Here is a 22,781-nt window from a genome sequence, read left to right as displayed (position 1 = left end):
CACATGCATTTTTTAATAGATGACTAGCAATCATTATGAACATAATTATTAACCTTTGGTCTTAATATGTGTTTGTTTTTTCAAATGTTAATCGTCCGTAATAATAATAATTAATCGATTGCGTTGATGGTGTCAAACCGCCATCTTGAAAATGGTTTCCTGTGCAGCCGTGTTTTCTGATTGGCTATTCCAATTTCAAAATTTGCATACTATGAATAGCCTTTAAACTGATATTTCAAAGGTTAATTTCTTATGAAAAAATGTCAACAGACGATGCAGTATGGCAAAATTCTCATTAATAAACGAATTTTGTTACTAGGGAACGATATATGAACAATTTACAAAAAGGGAAATATTTTAGAGTTCTGATGAATTTCAATATTGACCTGATTTTGTCGTATTTTTCATCAGCAATACAATGATGACCAGGTTTAAACGTTTTCCGTAACGACTGCATCTTTTGGTAAACGTTATATCACGGGATTTCACGCGATCTCTATAACCACGACTCAAAAAGAACCCACGAGTCAAGTAAATTGCAGGTATTTTGTGGCAACCAAGCTACGTGTCTGAAGATAAGTCCAAGACAGATTCAGAAAATTGTCAACCGTGCAGCCGACCTCCAAGACCGGGCGCCAGAGTTCCTTGACCTCCTCGGTATGATTGTGAAGGTGGTGGGAACCAATCTGACACTGAAGCGGAACCAGGCTTATGTGATGAAGTACATCATGCAGAACTACAAGAAGGTCGCATTTGTCCTTGACATGTCTCGAGAAGAGAGGTGAGATCTTTTCGCCGGTTTGTCTTTACAAATAAGGTTGATGGTTTCCTTCAAATAAGCTAGTGTTAATAAATAAACACTGGTTATTTGGTTACTTTCTTATTAAAGAATCAATTTAAAGAAGTTGATCATACATTCTTTGACATTGTTTTACGTCTAATTATTATGTTGCAGACAACTGACCAATCGAAGATTATAATGTAGGCAATCACCTCATGCACGGCATAAAAATAAGCGTTTTAATTCGGGTATAACATTGTCTCACTTAACCCATGTATGCCTAGTGGACTCTCCCATCCTTCTAAATTGGATCAATTTATTTCCAAAATTAGGGATGTCTATAGTATGTTTATTTTTATATTTAGAATATTTCTTACCGAAATTCCTTTAAGCAAACAGCGCAGACCCTGATGAGACGCCGCATCATGCGGCGTCTCATCTGGGTCTACGCTGTTTGCCAAGGCCTTTTTTCTAGACGCTAGGCATAAATGTGTTAAAGCATAATCCGTTTCTAATCCAATATTGGTTTGAACAGGTCCCAGATACTCACAAATCCTCGGGAGATATCTCGTCTGAGATACTACATCAGTCTCCTGGACTTGCTGGCGGCTTGTGCGGAGGTGGGTCGGTAGTATTTTTCCACGAATATTCAATAAAGCTGGCTCTACGTAGTTCTATACAGTAAAAATGTCCGTAATTTTATATCTTTAAAGTTCGCGTGGAGCTGATTTGTGTATTCACAGACTGATTTAAAGTACACAAAGAGCTAATTGTAATATGTGTTGGTTAATCCCGTTTATTACAATACATTATTCCAATGATCAATTGTGCTCATCAAGTAAAATTGAAAAGTTAGTTATTGTTCAAAACCTCGTCACTTAAATACGTGTAAAATGTAGGTTTCATTTTAACCCGTCATTATTCCAAGACCTTTTGCTTCTTACTCATAAAAAATATATGACTCGTATGCTCGTTAGATCTACATTCCACCACTGTGTTGCATACAACCTTTTGTTTCAGGACAACACTATGTTAAATATGTTATAATCTTTACCTCACCACACGCAGAAAATGTATATCCCACCTTACATGTTGAATCCTCAAGCGCTCATCATTCGTCACTGTATCCAAATGTGTATTCCACAAGGCGAGAACTTGTTGAATCCAAGTGTTAAATAATTGATATTTTGAAAGAAAGAACATATTAAATTCGTTAAACATATAATAATTCACTCAAGGAAAATGTATTTCTATGCATCACAAGGCGAGAACACGTCGAAACTACAAGATTTGTTCGTCATTCTCAGAAATGTATATTCCACCTGTCATCACATTTCGAGAGCACTTGAAATATTCTATTAGACCGTGTATATTTCCCCTTGCATAAAATAGGCATAATGCTAAAAATGTTAGAATATATACTCCCCCCCCCCCCTCTAAGCAAATTTCTTTGCATGCATCACACGGCAAAAACACTTCGAATCTATCAGTGGGTATTCGTTCGTCATTAATATAAGTAATATCTATATATCTCACCTCCTACAAAAATGACATAATCCGATTGGCTTAGAGCGGCCACGTGCCAATGGTGTATTTTGCTCTCGTATGGTATGAAATTACTGAGGGTGTATATCCCATACACCATTAGTTACTAACAGTGTAACTTATAATCACCTGTCCTCACAGGGCGAGAACATGTTCATCGAGTCTCTATGCCAGACCATCCTACCGATCGAGGACCTGCTGTGGGTCCTCAACAACGACAACGTGGACAACGTGTACAAGAAACCCTTCCTGAAATGCCTCCACCACGTGTACATGAAGAGCGGCGAGACCACCGTCGAGACGGGGGCTAGCGAGCTCTCGCACTTCGGGTACGTTTGATTGAATTAAGTAAAACGATTTTTTTTTGCATCACAAGCCAAAGACCTATAGATTACAGGTCTTTGCACAAGCCTTAAGCTTATTGGTACGCTCTCGAGTCTCGACAAGGCCACTCTTTTCGGGCTGACAGGGTTTGAAGAGGCTTATCTCCGATTGTGCCACTCGGGATCAGCAGACGATTTTTTTTCATAAGTATATTACGGATGAGTCCGGAGATAGCCGATTTATCACGATTGTGATTGTGCTTGACATTTGGGCAATAAAATACTAATTTTCGTACAAAGATGACCCATTTTATGCAGTGATGGAAATCAAATTCAAATAATATCAATTACTATGGTATGTCATTCTGCATAGATTTTTAATGGATCTTATTTGTCCCGAATTTTCACAAATTCTAGCACATTTCGGGTTACCTCTATAAAGAAATAGTATTCAATGTAATGGTCTTTAATTCAAAACCATGACAACGACCAGTTCATGTGATTAAAAAAAGAAATATCTAGTTGATCAAATAGTGGTTTATATTAAAGGTAAAAATAAAATGAATATTTATATTGTGCATTTAACTTACTACGAAGAATTCTACAAAAAGAAAAAAAGAGAGAAATATATGATTTCGCGGCTTAATAATTTTTCAGACACCTAACATTGTTTCCTGCGTCGTTCTGTTAAGGTTCTGTAAGGTTGTGCGGTCAACGAATTGACGTAATGAATGCAGTATTTAGAACCCATGTCCTGTAATTAACATTAAGTTTACAATGAAAATATAAACTCATCATTAGTCACCTTAATATGCGACTGGTTGAACATTTTTAGCAACAAAGTTAAAAATAACGAAGCAAACCTTGCGACCGATGAGCGTTGCATGGCAATAGAAACAACAAAGTTTAAAATTATGTTCTGGCGATTCAACGAGATTGACAATTTATGTAGACTCTTGTATTTTAATTTTTAAATACAGGGTGATAATGCTGTTTGTTTGTCTAACGTTTGTCTAACGACGTATAGCAATCGTTTTTATAACAACGGAATCTTTAAACAACATCGTTCGATTTATTACTGAATATATAAAGAAATGTTAAATACAAAGTGTAAACCGAAACGATAACTTGATTGAAATGGAGTTCAACATATGTTATATTTATCAAAATTTCTTTAAACAATATTTCTTTCTATGTAAACATGAGCTATAAATAAGCTGTCTTCATAGGCATGCATTGTTTAAGTTACATTGATTTTAACTTATGGATGAAAAAATAAACATTTATATTGTTCCTTATAAAATTGTTCTATTTGTCCATACTAGGGATATAGCACGGGGTCATTTTGGCCATTTTATTTCTGGGTAATATGAATACTATTGTGTTAAAGATGACTAACCGCATGTTGTAGAAAAACTGTATGTTGTTCCAGGAAACTAATGCTGTAACTGATGGCCTAGAGCTTCTTAGTCGTTTGATGTCAACACAAATAGTGTTTATTTTATTAAGCGCTAGTATTAGTTATCTTGTGTTATAACAGTTATTTTATTCATCTTTGATTATTTGATGATACATTTTAATAATTACAATATTTTTATATTAATGATGTATGTAATAAAAGTAATTAATGCAGTACTTTACTAATGACACTTGCAGTACTTTTCTAATGACACTAAAGCATTATGTTTACCGGTATGTGCCGCTTATTTATCTCAGTTCACCCACCCCGTAGTTGAATTGTTTATGTAGTATTGTTTATTCAACTTAAAACGAGAATGTTCACGTTGACTCAAATATGTCGGATTCCATAAAGCTGATCGATCGGCTGTATTTATGTGCACGCCTTTCGTACCTTCTCCTTAAACAGGATGCAGGATCACGTGACTTTCTGGTAACCGTTAAGTGGTGATTTTTTTTCGAATAACTTCTTAAAACACTTTCTAAAGAATTTTAACTAGTGCATAAAAGACAGATTTTTTATGCTGCTTATGGCAATGCGAAATACTTCAGAATTACTTTATTTAATAAGAATGTTTTCTTGTTCAAAAATTGTATGTGTTCTGCATTCATTTATACTGTTTTGCTTCAAGCAACGTGAAATATTGTCACCGATTTCAGACGTATTGAAGAATTTATAGAAAAACTGTCTTTTATGCACTAAAGATGTTTGAAAATAAATTTCAATAACTTGAGATATTGCAAAAAATAAAGTTCTTATCGGTGTGTTTACATTCTGTCCAGCCCGTGTGCAAACCCCTGAAAACCCCGTTGATTCTGCACCCTGTTAAAGGATGTCCGGGTAGCGCTATGGTTGGTGCGCGCTTCTAACTTACATTACCCGAGCTGCGAGGCGTGAAAGTTTGGTGGGTGGTCAACATACGGGACAGGTGTGGTTTTCTTGGGGAAGTCGGCTCCCATTCATCAGCGCAAGACCAAACCAAAATCGTTTATGTTTCAGTTAAAAAGAACTGGCTGTAAATTGAAGCTTTAATTCAAAATTCGTCGTAGCTTTCGTATTACTATATGTTAAGGTAAAAGTTCTGGGACACACTACGGAGCCTACTGCAGCCTCGGGCGCGTGAGGCCCTCAGGAACGTCAAAACACACACAAACACTTATAAGAATACAAATGTCTTCTTTACACAATAAAATCTAGGCAGTCTGTAGGTAGTCGTCTTTGCTGGCCAATATACGTTTCTTATATCTTATTAATTATTATTATTATTCAATCATCATACAGTATATACATCATATATACAATATTTGTATGTAACCTTTTGCAAAAAATGACGACTTGTCTATTTACTCATCAGCGACCTTTGTCAGCTCAAGTCAACGGTAACTTATTTACTCGCTATAATCTAACCAATCGGATAGGTTGCTAAGCAGTACAGCTTATCGATTTTATTATTGTTTTCATCCTGAGTATAATACATACATTATAAATATTAAATATGATCCGTGCTCTGTGTAAAGGGGGTTTAATGCATGTGCGTAAAGTGTCGTCCCAGATTACCCTGTGCAATCCGCACAGGCTAATCAGGGACGACACTTTCCGCTTTTATAATATATTTCGTTTAAAGAAAGACTTTTCGTATCAAAAATCCAGTTTCGGCGGAAAATGTCGTCCCTGATTAGCCTGTGCGGCCTGAACGAGCTAATCTGGGACGACACTTTACGCACATGCATTAAACCCCCTTTTCACAGAGCACGGTCCGTATTTATCTTCGATATAATTCCTCCATTTCCTCTGCCCACTCGTTAGGGACATTTGGCAGTTCATGTCAACGGTGTCGGTCGAGATGAACCGCCTCACTGACAGTGTTAAGGAGGACCCAGACAAGATGGCAACCTACATCAAGACGGCACCAGAGAAAAGGTATGAGTCGCGTTCTGAGAAAACTGGACATAATACATGTGCGTAAAGTGTCGTCCCAGATTAACCTGTACAGTCCGCACAGGCTAATCAGGGACGACACTTTCCGCATTAATTGGATTTTTGTGTAGAAGAGACTTCCTTTACACTAAAAATGTCATAAAGGCGGAAATTGTCGTCCCAGATTAGCCTGTGCGGACTGCACAGGCTAATCTAAGACGACACTTTATGCACATGCATTATGTCCAGTTTTCTCAAAACGCGTCTCGTATGTTTTCATGTTAATCATTTCGAGGCTACAACCTTGAACTATACTACTAAAACAATAATAGTACGCTCCTTCCGTGCTCGTGTTCAGCAGCTGCTAACAGTTCAGCCGCAACGTTTTGCGTTTACTGTTTTAATCATTTCGAGGCTACAACCTTGAACTATGCTACTAAAACAATAGTTTTACGCTCCTTTCGTCCTCGAGTTCAGCAGCTGCTTACAGTTCAGCCGCAACGCTTGGCGTTTACTGTTTTATTATGGTTACCCCAGATTTATTGGCTTTGCCTGCGTTGTTTGCTTTGTGCTTTATTTGGAAATTGGTTACATGCTATAAATTAAGGACCTCGTGCTTAAATAACTTTGTTTTTTCCCGACTGTTCACGTAAATTTTCATTCTTTTTATATCTATTTCACAAGTATTAAGAATATATGTTCTTTTTTTAATAGCAAAAAAGGATGTTATTTTTATGTAACGCTGGATTTTCTGAAGGTTTCCAATAGAAAGGTTTACTTCTTATTTGCCGAAATGATAATCCGTTTCCACACAGCAGAATACACGTGTGATTTGTATATGGCTTTGTGTGTGCTTACAATTAATAAAGCCATAAAATTGAAACTAAAGGTACTTGTTGCTGGCCTGTTTTCTTGTTTTTACCCATTTAAAAGGACCACTTTCACAGTCATTCTTATGCAGATTTATATTTTAAGTTAGACAATTTATTGTCATGAATTGTTTCTTTTCCTTACGTGTATTTTTTTAGCTTTTGGGCCAATTGAATTTCTTAGTCAATGTTACAGACATTTACCTATAACTGAAAAATAAAGAGAGTTTTCATCCCTTTCGGACTTGAATCTAAAATGTCATCTAAGTATGCTAAATGTCAACATTGATATTGACTGGAACATTTTAAATACTAGGTTACATTTGTTACTTATTCTTATATGAAGACGTTTGAGAACTATAAAACAATAGAAAGGTAAGCGTTTCCATTCACGCATCATGAACCCAACCCTTAAATGCTCTAACCCCACACGTGCTGCTCCCATAGTGGTATCGCCGCCGCCCCTGACTTCGAGACCTCCTCCTACGGCAGCCTGTTGTACTTCCTGGAGGGAGTTCTTCCGTTCCTCGAGGCGTTCTTCCGGGACTTCTACTTCCCGGACCACTCCACGCACCCCAGTGAGCTGGACGAGACGGACCATCTAGCGAAGGCCGTCGTGGTGCGTAATTCTCATCAAGCGGCTTGATTCCTGCGATTTAAGAGTTCAATAATAGCCTGTGTGTAGTTTCAATCAAATTTGAGTTAAATCTTTCTTAATATAGACAATCCCAGAAATAGATGACTCCCGGATTACCGCCCCTGAATACTCAAATCACGGTACTGAATAACAATACAGGGACCTATATGTTTGTAAAGGTCACTGAACAATAGAAGGAAGTGAAGCGATTATATTTAATATATTAAGGATTAAAAGGCTTGATTTCCAACCTTAAGACACTTATAAGCAGCAAATAGCATACAACCTGCGCAGCCTGCCAGTTACTTGCAATTTTGTTTTATTTGCCACGATTTGTTTAAGGAAGGTAAAAAGTCATTGGTGATGTTTAACCTTTCCCCACTTAAAAATGGCATTTTACCTGTTTGCTGTCGTCCCTGAGAAAATCTAATTTAATTAAAGACCTTTCTTATTAGATTAAGGTTTTAAAGGCTTGATTTCCAATCTTAAGAAAATGATGAGCAGCAAACAGCATAAAAGCTGAGCTGCCTGCAAGTTACTCGCAGGCCTTTCTGGCTTATATCTTTACGTTATTTCAGAGTGGAAAAGGGTTAAAAACATACTGTATAAATATTACACGTTTTGCATCTAAGGTGTGTTCATTCAACTTACCGAAAGTCATTAAGAGCTCGCGCATGAAATCTAAAATCGCAAAATAAAAAAATCCGGACCAATAAATTGAAAAGTTCAAGGTCACTCTTTGTAAAAAAAATACTTGGTTCAATAAAAACGATCATGGATTCAGTTTATCTCTATAGAGCTTATACAATTGTAATTCGTGTTGAGTTAACTTTAAGGATTGTTTCCCTATACGTTCCAAAATAACGAATCCGTTTTTATTTTTATGTTAGTGTTTCTATTTTTGTTCCAGATGTTCGGCGAGATTCTGGGACCTCTCTTGTACAAGCCGCTACACATGAAGAATCTCGTCAATTGCATCACCGTGCTTGTTCCTATATCCAACATGCCAAACTCGGTAAGATGAAGAGCTAGGGTAAACATTTCCGTATACCTTTGAGCAAACGTAGAAGCAGTCTCGTTTGGGATCCTGTCTCGTTGGTGTAGTGCATGTTGAGCGCCTTTAGCTGTCCTGTTTTGAAAGTTGAACTGTACTTTGATTCCACGTATAACATACATTTTATTCGTATCGAGACAATGTCTTTATTTTGACTAATTAAGAGACTGTTTATTCTATTCCCCCTTTCATAATTATGACGAAAACATATCATCTTAACAAATATTAAATCATTTTAATTGTATTTGTATGTGTTTTCAGAAATGTATTTCTGAAATCATTCTTAAATATCAGTGTTAATTTTAATCCAGTGATTTTAATTATTAACCGGAAATACACTCGTTTAGAGATCGTCTGTATGAGAATTTGAGAAAGATGATGATGTCATTTTAATACTTGCACAGAATCTCGAGCACGTGCTAGACCGGTTTGCTTCCGGCATCACCGCCGAAGACACGTCTAGTGCCATCCGACGGGTACGTTAGTAAAAACATATTTATTGAGCCTCGTTCTCGGAAAACTGGGCTTAATGCATGTGCATAAAGTGCTTTCCAAGATTAGCCTGTGCAGTTAGCACTGGCGCATCAAGGACGACACGATCCGCCTAAAATGTTTTTTTTTAAGATGAGACTTTCTTTTATAAAGATTCTATAAAAGCGGAAAGTGTCGTCCCAGAATAACCAGCGCGGAATGCACATTCTTATCTTGGACGACACTTAAGGCACGTGAATAAAACCCGTTTTACCAGAACGAGGCTCAGTGAAGGGTCTAGCAGGCAATGAAACTCTAGAAAGCCTTACGTTTTTCTGGGAAGATCACTAATTGCGAATACCTATGAAGAGAAGTCTTAAGTATTATGGCAAACATTTCTGATTAACAGTCATGCTGAATTTGATGAAACGATCACATAATATGATTTAAATTCAAAAATAGGATACAGATAACCGACTTATCATTAAAAATCCCAACTAAGCAATACATGGTTGTTATTTCTCTCAGGGGAACATCGAGTATTATTCAGATGAAGTGGAAATCAACGCCCAGTTTAGGACGTTTGCTAAGAACTGCTCCATAGTGTTCGCTGGGCACAACACGGTGCTGGCCCAGCTTAAGGTTAAATCCAGCAGAGGTTGGTGCGCATGTAATACTGAACTTAACCCATTTATGCCTAGTGGACTCTCCCATCATTCTAAATTGGATCAATTTATTTCCAAAATTAGGGATGTCAAGTATATTTATTTCTATATTTAGAATATTTCTTACAAAAATTCCTTAAAGCAAAGAGCGTAGACCCTGATGAGACGCCGCATCATGCGGCGTCTCATCTGGGTCTACGCTGTTTGCCAAGGCTTTTTTTTCTAGACGCTAGGCATAAAATGGGTTAACTTAATGCCGGGTACTATAATATTTCAATTCTAAAATAGTGTTTGTTTTGGAACGCGATTTGGCCATTTAACTTGTATTTTGTATCGTGAAACTATTTTTTATGTGATTTATGTGAACCATAAAATGTATGAACATGCACTTTTTAATGTTATATTTTACTTTTACTAAGGAGGTAAGTAGACACGCACTTTTTTGATATCGAGTTATTCCAAAGCATGCGTGAATGCGATGCCTAAAACATTTATTTCGCAAATATCAGAACAATTGTAAACAATGCGTCATTTCATTATTGTGTATATTATATTTACTTGAACACAACTATAATGATATATATATATATATATATATATATATATATATATATATATATATATATATATATATATATATATATATATATATATATATATATATATATATATATATATATAAATCACTGTTATAATGTTTAACTTACTGATGCATGTACAGTTGACGTCATTCATGTTATTTAATAGCCTACATTACTGTATATAACACTGTTTATGATACTGAAACATTACATGCTGATACGATCACATTGTATGTTGATCATAGTTGATTATTTAATCTTGACAGTATAGAACTGTACTTCCTAAAATGGTCATTACATGGCAAATAATTGTTTTAGTAATTTACTTGAACAGAAAGCTAACAAAACAATATCATATAATTATCGTCATCAATCGGATTAGACAATAAAAGTTACCGTAATCCTTAATCCATTTATGCCTAGCGTAAAGAAAAAAGGCCTTGGCAAACAGCGTAGACCCAGATGTGACGCCGCATGATGCGGCGTCTTATTAGGGTCTGCACTGTTTGCTAAAAGAAATATCTGTAAGAAATATTCTTAATATAGAAATTAATATACTAGACATCACTAATTTTGGAAATAAATTGATCCAATTTAGATGGATGGGAGAGTCCACTAGGCATACATGGGTTAATATACCATTTTAGTTAAGGGTTAAGATAAGGGTTTGTTCACATATTTCTATTTATAGGATGGTCATGTACACAACTCATATGTCGCAGGTTTTCATTTCAACAGTATCGTTTAATGGGTCATTCCACATATGCTACAACATACATGCGAATTTCAACAGTTTGCCCATAAAATCATTGCTGTGACGTCATCCCATTGTCTGCGCTGTTTTTATCACATGCCATACCAAGTTTCCCATGTTATATAACCATTACGAAAAATGTATCTTACGCATGTGTAATAAACTTTTTAAGCGTTTTCATTGGCTTAGTTTGCGTTCGATTGACCAATCGCATTTTGTTATTTTGCTGAAATGACGTTGCAACGTCAAATGACGTCACGAAATGTAAACAACATTCGGGATTTATCATTATTTTTTTTGCTTATTTAAAAGCATATGATAAAAAGATCTGACACTCGTTGTCATTATCATACCATATTTTATTAAACTCGTCCAGGAAATTCCTTAGTAAGCTAGTAAAGGCTCGCGTACTCACAAAATTCCTGAACTCGTTTAATAAAAATATGATATGATATGACAACTCGTGCCAGATCCTATATATCTGTAATACATCTTTATATTTTTTTATTTAATTTTTAAAGGGTGGCCGTCATTAATTACGCGTGTTTCGTAATATTGTGGTGCTGTGTTAATAATGGACAGCACGTCAAAAGCGCGAATTAATGCATCAATTATTTCTGACCATGTACTTTCATTTATTTATCTGCGTAATATAAAAATACAAATGGAGTCTGGATGTTTATACATTTGTTGTATTAAGATTTTGATGCAGCGTCTGTTAAAAATTATGTACGCAATTAACCATATGTGTATATATTTTGTTGTAATATGAGTGTGCTCATGAGCTCAATCCTAATGTATGTTGAAATTAACTCTACATTAGTAATGTATTCAGTAAGATATAATCCTAAAACTACCCATTATATATTATTTATTTAACCGTCCGATATTTTTAGAACCTGGTATTTTATATATATCTAGCTCATTTATAACAAGAATTCATTAAATAAGTTTTTAATTTATAATCAATTGTTACTCAATACACTCTAATTTTACCATGAACAAAACACAATTAACGTTGTTTAACTATCCCATATTCCACCCATAAAGAAGTCACGGTTTGGAACACGTCGAATAATTCATATTCAATTGCATAGAGGTGTATGCCCTTTCAAGTACATTCGAAGTAATATCCTCGCGTTGTGCTTTTTAAGAGTCATTATGTCTGTCCGAACTCTAGTGATTACATTGATACTTGAAGTGTGTAATCGCCACAAAATGTAGATGTGCCAGACACATTTTTCAATTCAAAGTGATCTACGCATTCCTGTGATCTTTGTCCTTGAATATAGCGTTGCGGGAGAGGGGGTGTTATTGACAAAGCTCTAATTAGATCAGGAATAGTTACTCGAAAATAATTTCAAAAACAACGCGCCAATATATTTCCAGATGTTATGACCTTAGTTTAGTTTTTAACTCTAAATGCAGCTCGGTAACATCAAAGTCAAAAGCTTATTGAAACGTGTCGAGTCCGTTTCCTGTGTAGAACCAGTACTTTGTGTCTCTTGGGAGATCTAAATAACGCTCCCACAGTAGGGGTCAAACCGGTGGCTTCCCGGTCGCTGGGCGGACACCATATCCACTACTCCGCACTTCGTGTACAAAGTACTTGTTACCGCAATGTTTGCGTCGTGTACTGAGAAAACTGGGCATAATGCATGTGCGTAAAGTGTCGTCCCAGATTAGCCTGTGCAGTCCGCACAGGCTAATCAGGGACGACACTTTCCGCATTTATGATATCTTTCGTTAAAATGAAGTCTCTTCTTAGCAAAAATCCAATTTAGGCGGAAAGTGTCGTCCCTAATTAGCCTGTGCGGACTGCACAGGCTAATCTGGGTCGACACTTTACGCACATGAATTATGCCCAGTTTTCTCAGAACACGACTCGTTTGCAGAGTACACGGACCTGGGTGGTGATGAGGAGCTACCGTTGGGGGAAGAATTCCAGAGCCTGGTAAAGTGCTTCATTAACCAGAACGAGAAAAAGGTCATCAAGAAATACGAGTGGACGGCAAAACTCATAGAGAACCTGTAGTAAGTTGAATATACATGTATTACTGTGAATACTAACTGTTATACATGATAACATGCCATAGGCGGATCCAGGGGGGGGGGGGGGGCGGACGCGGCGTACGCCCCCCCCCCCCCAATAAAATCGCCAGAGGAAAGGCTATATCCATCCGTATTGCATATTAACTATGCACTTTTTTGACATTTGAGTAAGTACTTTGATGAAAGTACATAAGGCGTTACATGCTCGAGAAGTGGTTGTCAAAGCCGTCAAAATCATTTAAATCGTGGAGCTTACGATGACACCCTGAACTCCCGATACTTTTTTTCAGAAAAAAATGTCAGCACAGCGCGTTTGAAGAACTTATATTTTAGATTTTACATACACAATTTGAACCCCAAATATAGAAATTATAATCCGTAATTGGTCATAATTAGGAATCAACTGAAGACATTTCATCCCCTTATTTTAGATTTTTTTATTCTTTTAAGAAGAGTAATTTAAGACTGCATTCTAATGTAAACAATAGTTATGTGATCATTACAATTTAGTTTCTGATCAATCGACAGGTAAACCGTTAAAGGGGCCTTTTCACGTTTTGGTAAATTGACAAAATTTAAAAAAGTTGTTTCAGATTCGCAAATGTTCGTTTTAGTTATATTTGTGAGGAAACAGTATTACTGAACATTTACCAAGCTCTAAAATAGCCAATATATGCATCTTTTGACGATTGAAAAACCTGAAAATTATAAAGCGTCGCAACGCGAAACGATTGAATACTGTGGATAGTTCTGTTGTTGTCGTTATATTTTGTAAAACTACGCGGATAGCTTATATAAAGTATAAAATGCTTTTAACATTTCGTGAGCGCGGATGGCCGAGTGGTCTAAATGATTTATATTTTTACTCCAGGACTCCAAGGGTCAGTGGTTCGAACCCAGATGTGGGTTACTTTTTTATTTTTTTTTAAATTGTTTTCTTAATTTTTCACTCGAGCTTTTTATATCCAATGTTTACAATTATCAATATACGGCATTTAATGACAAACTTCAAAACATGCAAAAATCTGTGAAAAGGCCCCTTTAAAATGTGACTTGAGTTGGGAGTTGTGTGGTATAAGTTTATTTCAATGTTGGAATTTGCTGTGATAACCAATTAAAATAAAATTTGAATTTGTTGGACGAATAAGCATATTCACTTGCGCCACATCAAATGAGGCACGATATTGATGTCTTGTAATTTCGTTTGAAGACATTTCGATTTGCTATTAATTGCATTCCGTGTTTAATTATCCACACAGACGTCAATGTACGCATACAGAAAACCAGATTAAGTGTCATCAATCTTTATAAGGTAAAAAAGATGGCACAGCATGCTTCCCTGTGGAACTCCACATATTTTTATGAATGAGAACTGCGTAGTTCCAATTTTCACGCACTTTTTGTGTTCGATAAATACGAGTCCATCAGCATACGAGCGGAGTCGGAGATTGGATAAAGGCGTAGTTTATGTAATAGAATATCGTGATATACTAGATAAAATGCCTTACTGAGATCTACAAATGTAGAACCGATAACATTAGCGGAATCAATTTCTTTCGACACAACACCAATAGCCTTAGGAGTGATGTTTGACGAGAATGAAATTGCAGAACCCAGATTATTTGACATTCAAGTTAGCCGAAAAAGCAATGCGGGTCTTTTGTCGAGTTTGTGACAATTTCTAATGTCAATTTAAATATGCACAGTATATCCTTGGAGAAGAAGCGGATTACGGAGCATGCCCGCATGGAGCTGGACGAGTTGAACATCAAGTGTCTGCAGATCCTGAGGGCCATGATTCACAACGAGGAGAGGCAACTTCCGGCCGACTGGGCAACCAGGACTACGGAGCACAACATTTCAAAGTACGGGGGCGTCTTTTGTAGGGTTTAAAGACGCATTTGTATCAAAATAATAATGTTACTTCTTACACGTAGATTTTTCTGAATATTTGATCTAATTACCAAAAAATGCGACACATGTTTCTTAAACATTCGAAATCGTGTATGTCTGTGCGTGCATATTAACGCAAAAGAGACTTTGGCATGAATATTGCCGCTAAATAAGCGATTTATTAATGAAAAAATCTCATTTCACAGGCCACTGAAGGTTGTCAACCAAATTCAGAATTTCTACGACTCCAAACAGTCCATGATGAAAATCCTCCCTCACCTAGCAACGCGTAACGAGGAGGTTGCTAAGGAGGTGCTCGGCTTTCTTTGCGTTATGTTGTTTAACGCTAACCATACAGTTCAGGTGAACGCTTTCATTATTAAATTGAGAATGTACAAACAAGAATACCATTAAGTAGTATACTAAGTTTTATCGCAGGTTTTTTACGAAAATTACGAAACCTATTTTAGGAATAGTTTGGATAAAAATGAAGAATGTTTCAGATGTACCGATTGCATAAACATCATTTTAGTGCTTATTCTTGATGCAGAGAATACCTCTACAATATAACATATGCGCAGAGATAATAGAACATTTACATGTCTTTTTACAGTTCCAGAATAAAAAATACTTTGACAAGACAAAAAAAGAAATTGTCAAGCCGAGATGTTATGTTAAGATTAAATAATATTTATTGAAGCGTGTAATAGTCGTCATTTTCATAAGTTACGGTGATTTCCAAGGCCTTACCTAATTTTAGTTTTCTTTTTCTGACTGATTTCGTTGTAATATATGTTTAAATTTACTATTTATGACTGCAATTTTTCAGCAATCCATGTTGGATTACTTCTTGTCGACCAGGGAAGAGGTGTTCTTCATGGCGGTTCGAGACCGGATGACTCTATCCACGAACACCATCAAAGAAAAGTACGTGTGTCACTGAATGTCAGAATACATTTAAGTCTATCAAACAATGTTTGCATATCATCAACTTTTTGTCACCGTTGAGTATAAGTCAACACATTTAGAATATTTATTGAACAAATACAAATCATAACATTCTATAAATCTTCTTGGGATATAGTGCGCTGCCCTTTTGGTGGCATTCATGTGAGATGATTTTAACAAATGCTAATAGTAATAATAGTAGTTGTACTAGTAATAATAGTAGTTATACTAGTAAGAATAGTAGTTATACTTGTAATTATAGTAGTAATAATATTGGCATTGATTCTTGTCTATTAAGGTTGTTTTCAGTAAATTAATGTATGTTAATGTATGTTATCAATGCAATCTTGAAAGGATGTTATTATTAAAATCTTCTTCATTGACCCATGTATTGACCGCTATTATTAAAATCTTCTTCATTGACCCATGTATTGACCCCAACCGTGGGGTAGTCTGCTCATGTGTATTAAAGCCCTGGTGATATCACAGTGCGGACAGAGTATGGCAAGCCTTATCAGCTGAGATCAATGAAACCACCACTGCATTCAGCCTATGCAGAATAACGCTTAACGAATGCACAGAGCGGAACTCCATGGCATGGTAAGATAGCCTTTAAAATGGGCATGAACCTGAGTTGGGTTCTTTCTTGCAGGAGGTCACTTCAAGCACAGATGGACGCACAGAAGAAAAAAGATACTACCAGAACAGTCTCCAAGCGTGCCGCGAACACGTTTGTTGTGTCGATACTCGCGCTTAAGGTAACCTGATTATTTCACTCAGCCAACATTTGCGTTGTTGGTACTAACGATGAAGGTAAAATAAAATCTGCGTTATTGTCAAAACAAAGCTAAACAAGATGTGTTTTTTATAATAATTTCAAAATACAAATTATTATTTAAGTTTATTGTTTTCTTTTTAAATACCGTAGAAATATAGTCCCAGTTAAAGCATGTGCAATTATTTTACTGACCCAGAACAAAAAAGAACAAAAAGGTACCTTCACTTATGAATTATTTTCGAATTACACTCTTTATTATTATCTCTAAAAATGATATTTATATTAAAGCAAATCCAGGCATATGAGGATGCGTTAAAACAACAACGGCTGAGCGGATGGGTATGTTTTAAGATTTTATATATGGTTGTTTTGGATTTTTAAAAACATTTTTTTGCTTTTAATTATTTTGGCTGTGTTTATGCGCTGGGTAGTAGTAAATTTGGAGTGTTTTTTTTTAGATACCAACGCATTCAGTCATTAATGAACTTTCAAACTGCCTTGCTTATTAGTTGTGTCATGTTCTGAGAGAACGGGGCATAATGCATGTGCGTAAAGCGTCGTCACAGATTAGCCTGTGCAGTCCGCACAGGCTAATCAGGGACGACATTTTCCGCCTAAATTGGATTTTTGCTTAGAAGAGACTTCATTTAAACGAAAAATGTCATAAAAGCGGAAAGTCCGCCCTGATTAGCCTGTGCGGATTGCACAGGCTAATCTAGGACAACACTTTACGCACATGCATTATGCCCAGTTTTCTCAGAACGCGGGTCATTTAAAAACCAAAACGTCAAGTGTCTTCGAATACTACATTCAAAATAAAATATAAAGAATACCTACAAACAAATCATAGATATATATGTATGCTCATGTTTTTACTTTTTCTATGTTAATACTTTGTTGTGATGTGTCTGATGTAATTTATTTTGACAAATTGATTTTTGAAAGATGGATTTTTGAATCATATTTTGCATATTTTGTATTATCATAATCATCATCGTCATCATTATCATCGTCGTCGACGTCGTCGGAAGTGATAAGGAAGTTATTATAACATTTAACTGTATCGTTCATTTATTTTATCCCTTGTATGTTCGTATGCATGTTTCAAAATATATACTTGTGGTTTGTTACTGCAGACCAAATTGTAAAAAAGAAATTATTTCTTAATGTGAATTCTTCATGAAATAAAGTTATTATTATTATTATTATTATTATTATTATTATTATTATTATTATTATTATTATTATTATTATAATAATAATTATTATTATTATTATTATATATTAAGTTGGACGCTCTACAATTAATTGTTTCATTGTGTAATAATTAGAGACTTCTGTCGAAATTGAACTGTACAATGGTCTAATTTTTAACACTAGAAACCAAAGCGTGCAGCGCAAAAGAAGAAAAAGAAATGCGCGGAGAAAGGTTCAAAGAAGAAAGATGAGAAAGAAAGGAAAGTCAAAGAAATCAAGGTCTCTGATCAATCGGCTAAGAAAGTAGTCAATGGTTCCACTAAGGAAGTTGTTGCGCTAATGGACAACGCGGCGTTTGAAGACACCGAAATGACCGAGATTAAAGTTCAGAGAAAGGGCAAAGATGCGACAAATGTTGAGGTTGCCTCTCTGTCATTGTCAATATGTACTGCACCTAGTGCATGTTTCTCGTCAGTGTTTTCTCTGGTCTCTTTCTTCAAAATGTGCATTCTTTTAAGCGATGCTTTTTGTGTGAGTCAAAACCGGCGGATAGTATATGTCTTCTAGAGTGTTAATACGGTAGTCTTTCAGATGATTGCGTTCTTGTGAAATGTCAAGTATGCATAAGGAATGCTATGAATGTTTAATGTTCAATTTACATATACACATTTACTCAAGTACACGACCTTTTCCGCACTCGCGCACCACTTTTCCTCTCTGACCGTGAGTCACAATTCTTACAGATAAAGCTTGTATAAATGTAAAATACGTTGTGTTTGTACTGTTGTTGCAATATTTAACGCGATATTTTTTTCGATATTAACCCATTTATGCCTAGCGTCTAGAAAAAAGTCCTTGGCAAACAGCGTAGACCCAAACGAGACGCCGCATGATGCGGCGTCTCATCAGAGTATGCGCTATTTGCTTAAATGAATTTCTGTAAGAAATATTCTAAATATAGAAATTAATATACTAGACATCCCTAATTTTGGAAATAAATTGATCCAATTTAGACGGATGGGAGAGTCCACTAGGCATAAATGGGTTAAACTGCATTTCTCGAACTGAAACGTATACATAGATTTTGTTTACCGGTTCTTCATTTTACAACTGATAATATCTAGCCTGTAATAGTATGACCTTTGGACAATTTATAAGATCAACTCTAAATTATGTGCCGGCGTTGTTGAACACCAATATTATTATTGTTTGCATAACATCCTTTTGATCACTAACGCAGAAGACTATAATGATTATAAAGCAACGAATGTCCGGTTTTGGTTTTATAATACTCGAAACAAGCATATCTTTTTAACCCATTAATGCCTAGCGTCCTGAAAAAAGGACATTGCAAACAGCGTAGACCCAGATGAGACGCCGCATAATGCGGCGTCTCATCTGGGTCTGCGCTGTTTGCTTAAAAGAATTTCAGTAAGAAATATTCTAAATAAAGAAACAAATATACTAGACATCCCTTATTTCAGAAATAAATTGATCCAATTTCGAAGGATGGTAGAGTCCACTAGGCATAAATGGGTTAAAAAAAGTCCTCTTGTGTATGTTTTACTCAGGTTTGTGATGTTGTTTTGTGCCGCAACAAAGCATATATATTTAAGTCGAATAGGGTTTCACACAGGGTTTCATTGTATGATTGATATTTTAGATATATTGTCTAAAGTAAAAGTGACGTAAGGACTGCACTGAGTATCGGTTGAATATTCACTCCGTACATCATATCAAAAAGCACCAGGAGCCTCATAGAAAAGGGGTTAAATGCATGTGTGTAAAGTGTCGTCCCATATAAGCCTTGGTAGTCCGCTTGGGCTATTCAGGGACGGCACTTTCCGCCGAGAATCGATATTTGTTCAGAAGAGACTTGCTATATACTAAAAATTCTATAAAAGCGGAAAGTGCCGTCCCTGATCAGCCTGTGCGGACTCCACAAGCAAATCTGGGACGACACTTTACCCACATGCATTAAACACCGATTCTCAAAGCGAGGCTCATGTGGTTTTGTCCCAAAGGCTACAGAGGGCGCTGCTGACGGGGAGGGGGAGGACGAGGCGGTCGAATACCGTAACGATGGTTACATCGAGCTTGTTCTAAAGGTCATGGCGAGAATGTGCGACGGACAAAACCATTATTTACAAGTACGTTGTATAAATATCGAACAATCTGTTTTTTTAAGCAAGTGTTTTATTGCTGATTAAATCAATTACGGAATAAAATAAAATTTATTTATTTTAAATTCTTAATACATAACGGAACTTTATCTGAAAACTTGTTTTTACTTATTACAAACTGTTGTAATTACATGTATAAATATGTATTTGTATTGTGATGTACTGTTAAAAAATCGTAACGTTGTTGGTATTTGGTATGTTTATTGATGTGCTTACCCTTTCCATTATTACAAATATATCAAAATGTGCTTACCCTTCCGTGTAACCGATGTATATACATTATGAATGATCGTTTTGTGTATAACTGTAACCAGGTAGAATTTCCAATAATTCCATCAGAGTAGTCAATTATCTATCTACCTTTGACCACTGTGACTAAATGTCATAGTTGACTGACTTTAAAGCCCAAAGGTGGTTTGGGCTTTTACATCAGTCTGTCTTTACAAGAATATCAGTGAAACTGATGGATGCTCCCCGATGATGTGCTTTGTCAATGTATGTGTTAATTAACACCTAAAAATCTATTATTAGCCTCGGTGACCTTGACCCCAGTGACCTCAAACCTCATCAAAAGGTAGAGGTCCATGTCCACCTACATGCCAAATATGAAAGCGATTGGTAAAGTATTGAAGGCGCTATGAGAAACGGTAGCAAAAGTGTGACAGAAGGAAGTCTATTCGTAGCCTCGGTGACCTTGACCTTGACCCTAATGACCTCAAACCTCATCAAAAGGTAGAGGTCCATGCAAGGTACCTACATGCCAAATATGAAAGCGTTTGGTAAAGTATTGAAGGCGCTATGAGAAACGGTAGCAAAAGTGTGACAGAAGGAAGTCTATTAGTAGCCTCGGTGACCTTCACCTTAACCCCAGTGACCACAAACCTCATCAAAAGGTAGAGGTCCATGCGAGGTACCTACATGCCAAATATGAAAGAGATTTGTATAGTATTGAAGGCGCTATGAGAAACGGTAGCAAAGGTGTGACGGAAGGAAGGAAGTACGGAACTACAAACTGGCAACTATATGCTCCACCGAAAATATTTTCGGGGAGCATAAAAAGGTAAGAAGTAATACTAATGAAGATATACAAATCTGCAACTCAATCAAAAACTGACTGCTGACACTTTGACTGTCTAGAACACAATGGACATCTAATTTGCAAGGTTTTTTAAATCAATCAACTGTTGTAATTGGTCACAATGGTCACCTGACTGAGCTGATTTAAAAAGTCAGTCAACTATGACATTTGGTCACAGTGGTCAATTGTAGATAATTGATAACTCTGATAGAATTATATGCGCCGCGTTCTGAGAAAACTGGGCATAATGCATGTGCGTAAAGTGTCGTCCAAGATTAGCATGTGCAGTCAGCACAGGCTAATCAGGGACGACACTTTCCGCTTTCATGGCATTTTTCGTTAAAATGAAGTCTCTTCTTAGCAAAAAGCCAATTGAGGCGTCAAGTGTCGTCCCTGATCAGCCTGTGCGGACTGCACAGGCTAATCTGGGACGACACTTTACGCACATGCATTATGCCCAGTTTTCTCAGAACACGACACATATACGTTTGCCGCTTGTGTAACGTATCCACATGCAGACTGCTTAACGTGTCTCTGTATTGTAGATCGCCTTCCTTCCGACGCCCAATGAGATGGGGATGTAATTCTTGATATGCACTGGCGTATTTATTTCCTGCTTTGGTTCGAATTATATGACACGCGTTGTGACGAAACGGGGCTTAATGCATGTGCGTTAAGTGTCGTCCCAGATTATCCTGTGCAGTCCGGTGCTCTTGTTGTTATTATTATTTATTGTCAGTATTTGAGTATAAACAGCAGTGTCAAACAAACATGAGAAAGAATCACCCGGGTATTAAGTCCTTAATATGTTCATAAACAATAACAACAAAACAACAACAACAAAATTTATTCAGCAGTAAAGCTTATTATAACAGAAAATACGTGCTTACGCTTCCTTCATTCCACTTTCAGAAAACCCATATTTGGATTTTGAAAATGTACTCAAATTATAAAAGCATAAATGACAAACACAATTTAAAACAAAAACGCTGAAATACGTGCAATTGATGTTTTCACATACAATAAAACATGCATGATCGTTTTTCCAATATATTCAGCTTTTCTTAGTCACAACTCTAGAAGAAATAGAGCCCTGATCTAATGTGTCGCGTTCCGAGAAAACTGGTCATAATGCCTGTGCGAAAAGTGTCGTCCCAGATTAGCCTGTGCAGTCCGCACAGGCTGGTCAGGGACGACACTTTCCGCCTAAACGTGATTTTCGGTATGGAGGGACTTCATTGAAACTTAAAATACCATAAAAGCGGAAAGTGTCGTCCCTGATTAATCTGTGCGGACTGCACAGGCTAATCTTGGACGACACTTTACGCACATGCATTATGCCCAGTTTTTTTAGAACGCGACTCAAATTATTGTGTCTGTCATTCCTGTTTCTGTGTCATTCTACGAGCCACCTGCTTTTTTCTCTTCATATACACCTCACTAATGAGAACTTCGGTTTCTGCCCATAGGCCTATCTGCGGGAGCAGCCAGATAATCTGAAGACGTTTAATATTATTCTGGAGACCACCCAGTTTGTAACTGTTCTGTATTCGAACATTACAGCTGAAAATATTGATCTAACCATCCAACTGTTTG

General features: G+C 36.5%; 1 protein-coding gene across 1 annotated transcript in view; it reads left to right on the top strand.

The window, feature by feature from the left end:
* The window catches only part of LOC127832127 (inositol 1,4,5-trisphosphate receptor type 3-like), a 101,823-nt gene that overhangs the window by 58,416 nt on the left and 20,626 nt on the right, over window positions 1-22,781 (top strand). The window contains 16 exon segments of the mRNA XM_052357362.1: window positions 543-781; window positions 1,317-1,401; window positions 2,468-2,655; window positions 5,915-6,028; window positions 7,342-7,513; window positions 8,442-8,546; window positions 8,990-9,061; window positions 9,585-9,714; window positions 12,952-13,090; window positions 14,815-14,973; window positions 15,208-15,364; window positions 15,831-15,928; window positions 16,602-16,707; window positions 17,016-17,066; window positions 18,108-18,203; window positions 19,949-20,074. Of these exon segments, the coding sequence (XP_052213322.1) occupies window positions 543-781; window positions 1,317-1,401; window positions 2,468-2,655; window positions 5,915-6,028; window positions 7,342-7,513; window positions 8,442-8,546; window positions 8,990-9,061; window positions 9,585-9,714; window positions 12,952-13,090; window positions 14,815-14,973; window positions 15,208-15,364; window positions 15,831-15,928; window positions 16,602-16,707; window positions 17,016-17,066; window positions 18,108-18,203; window positions 19,949-20,074 (2,037 nt within the window).

Source organism: Dreissena polymorpha, chromosome 5 (genome assembly GCF_020536995.1).
Source record: "Dreissena polymorpha isolate Duluth1 chromosome 5, UMN_Dpol_1.0, whole genome shotgun sequence".
NCBI classification, from domain to species: Eukaryota; Metazoa; Mollusca; class Bivalvia; order Myida; family Dreissenidae; genus Dreissena; species Dreissena polymorpha.
The sequence above is the reverse complement of the archived record's forward strand: the minus strand, read 5'-3'. Positions and strand labels throughout refer to the sequence as shown.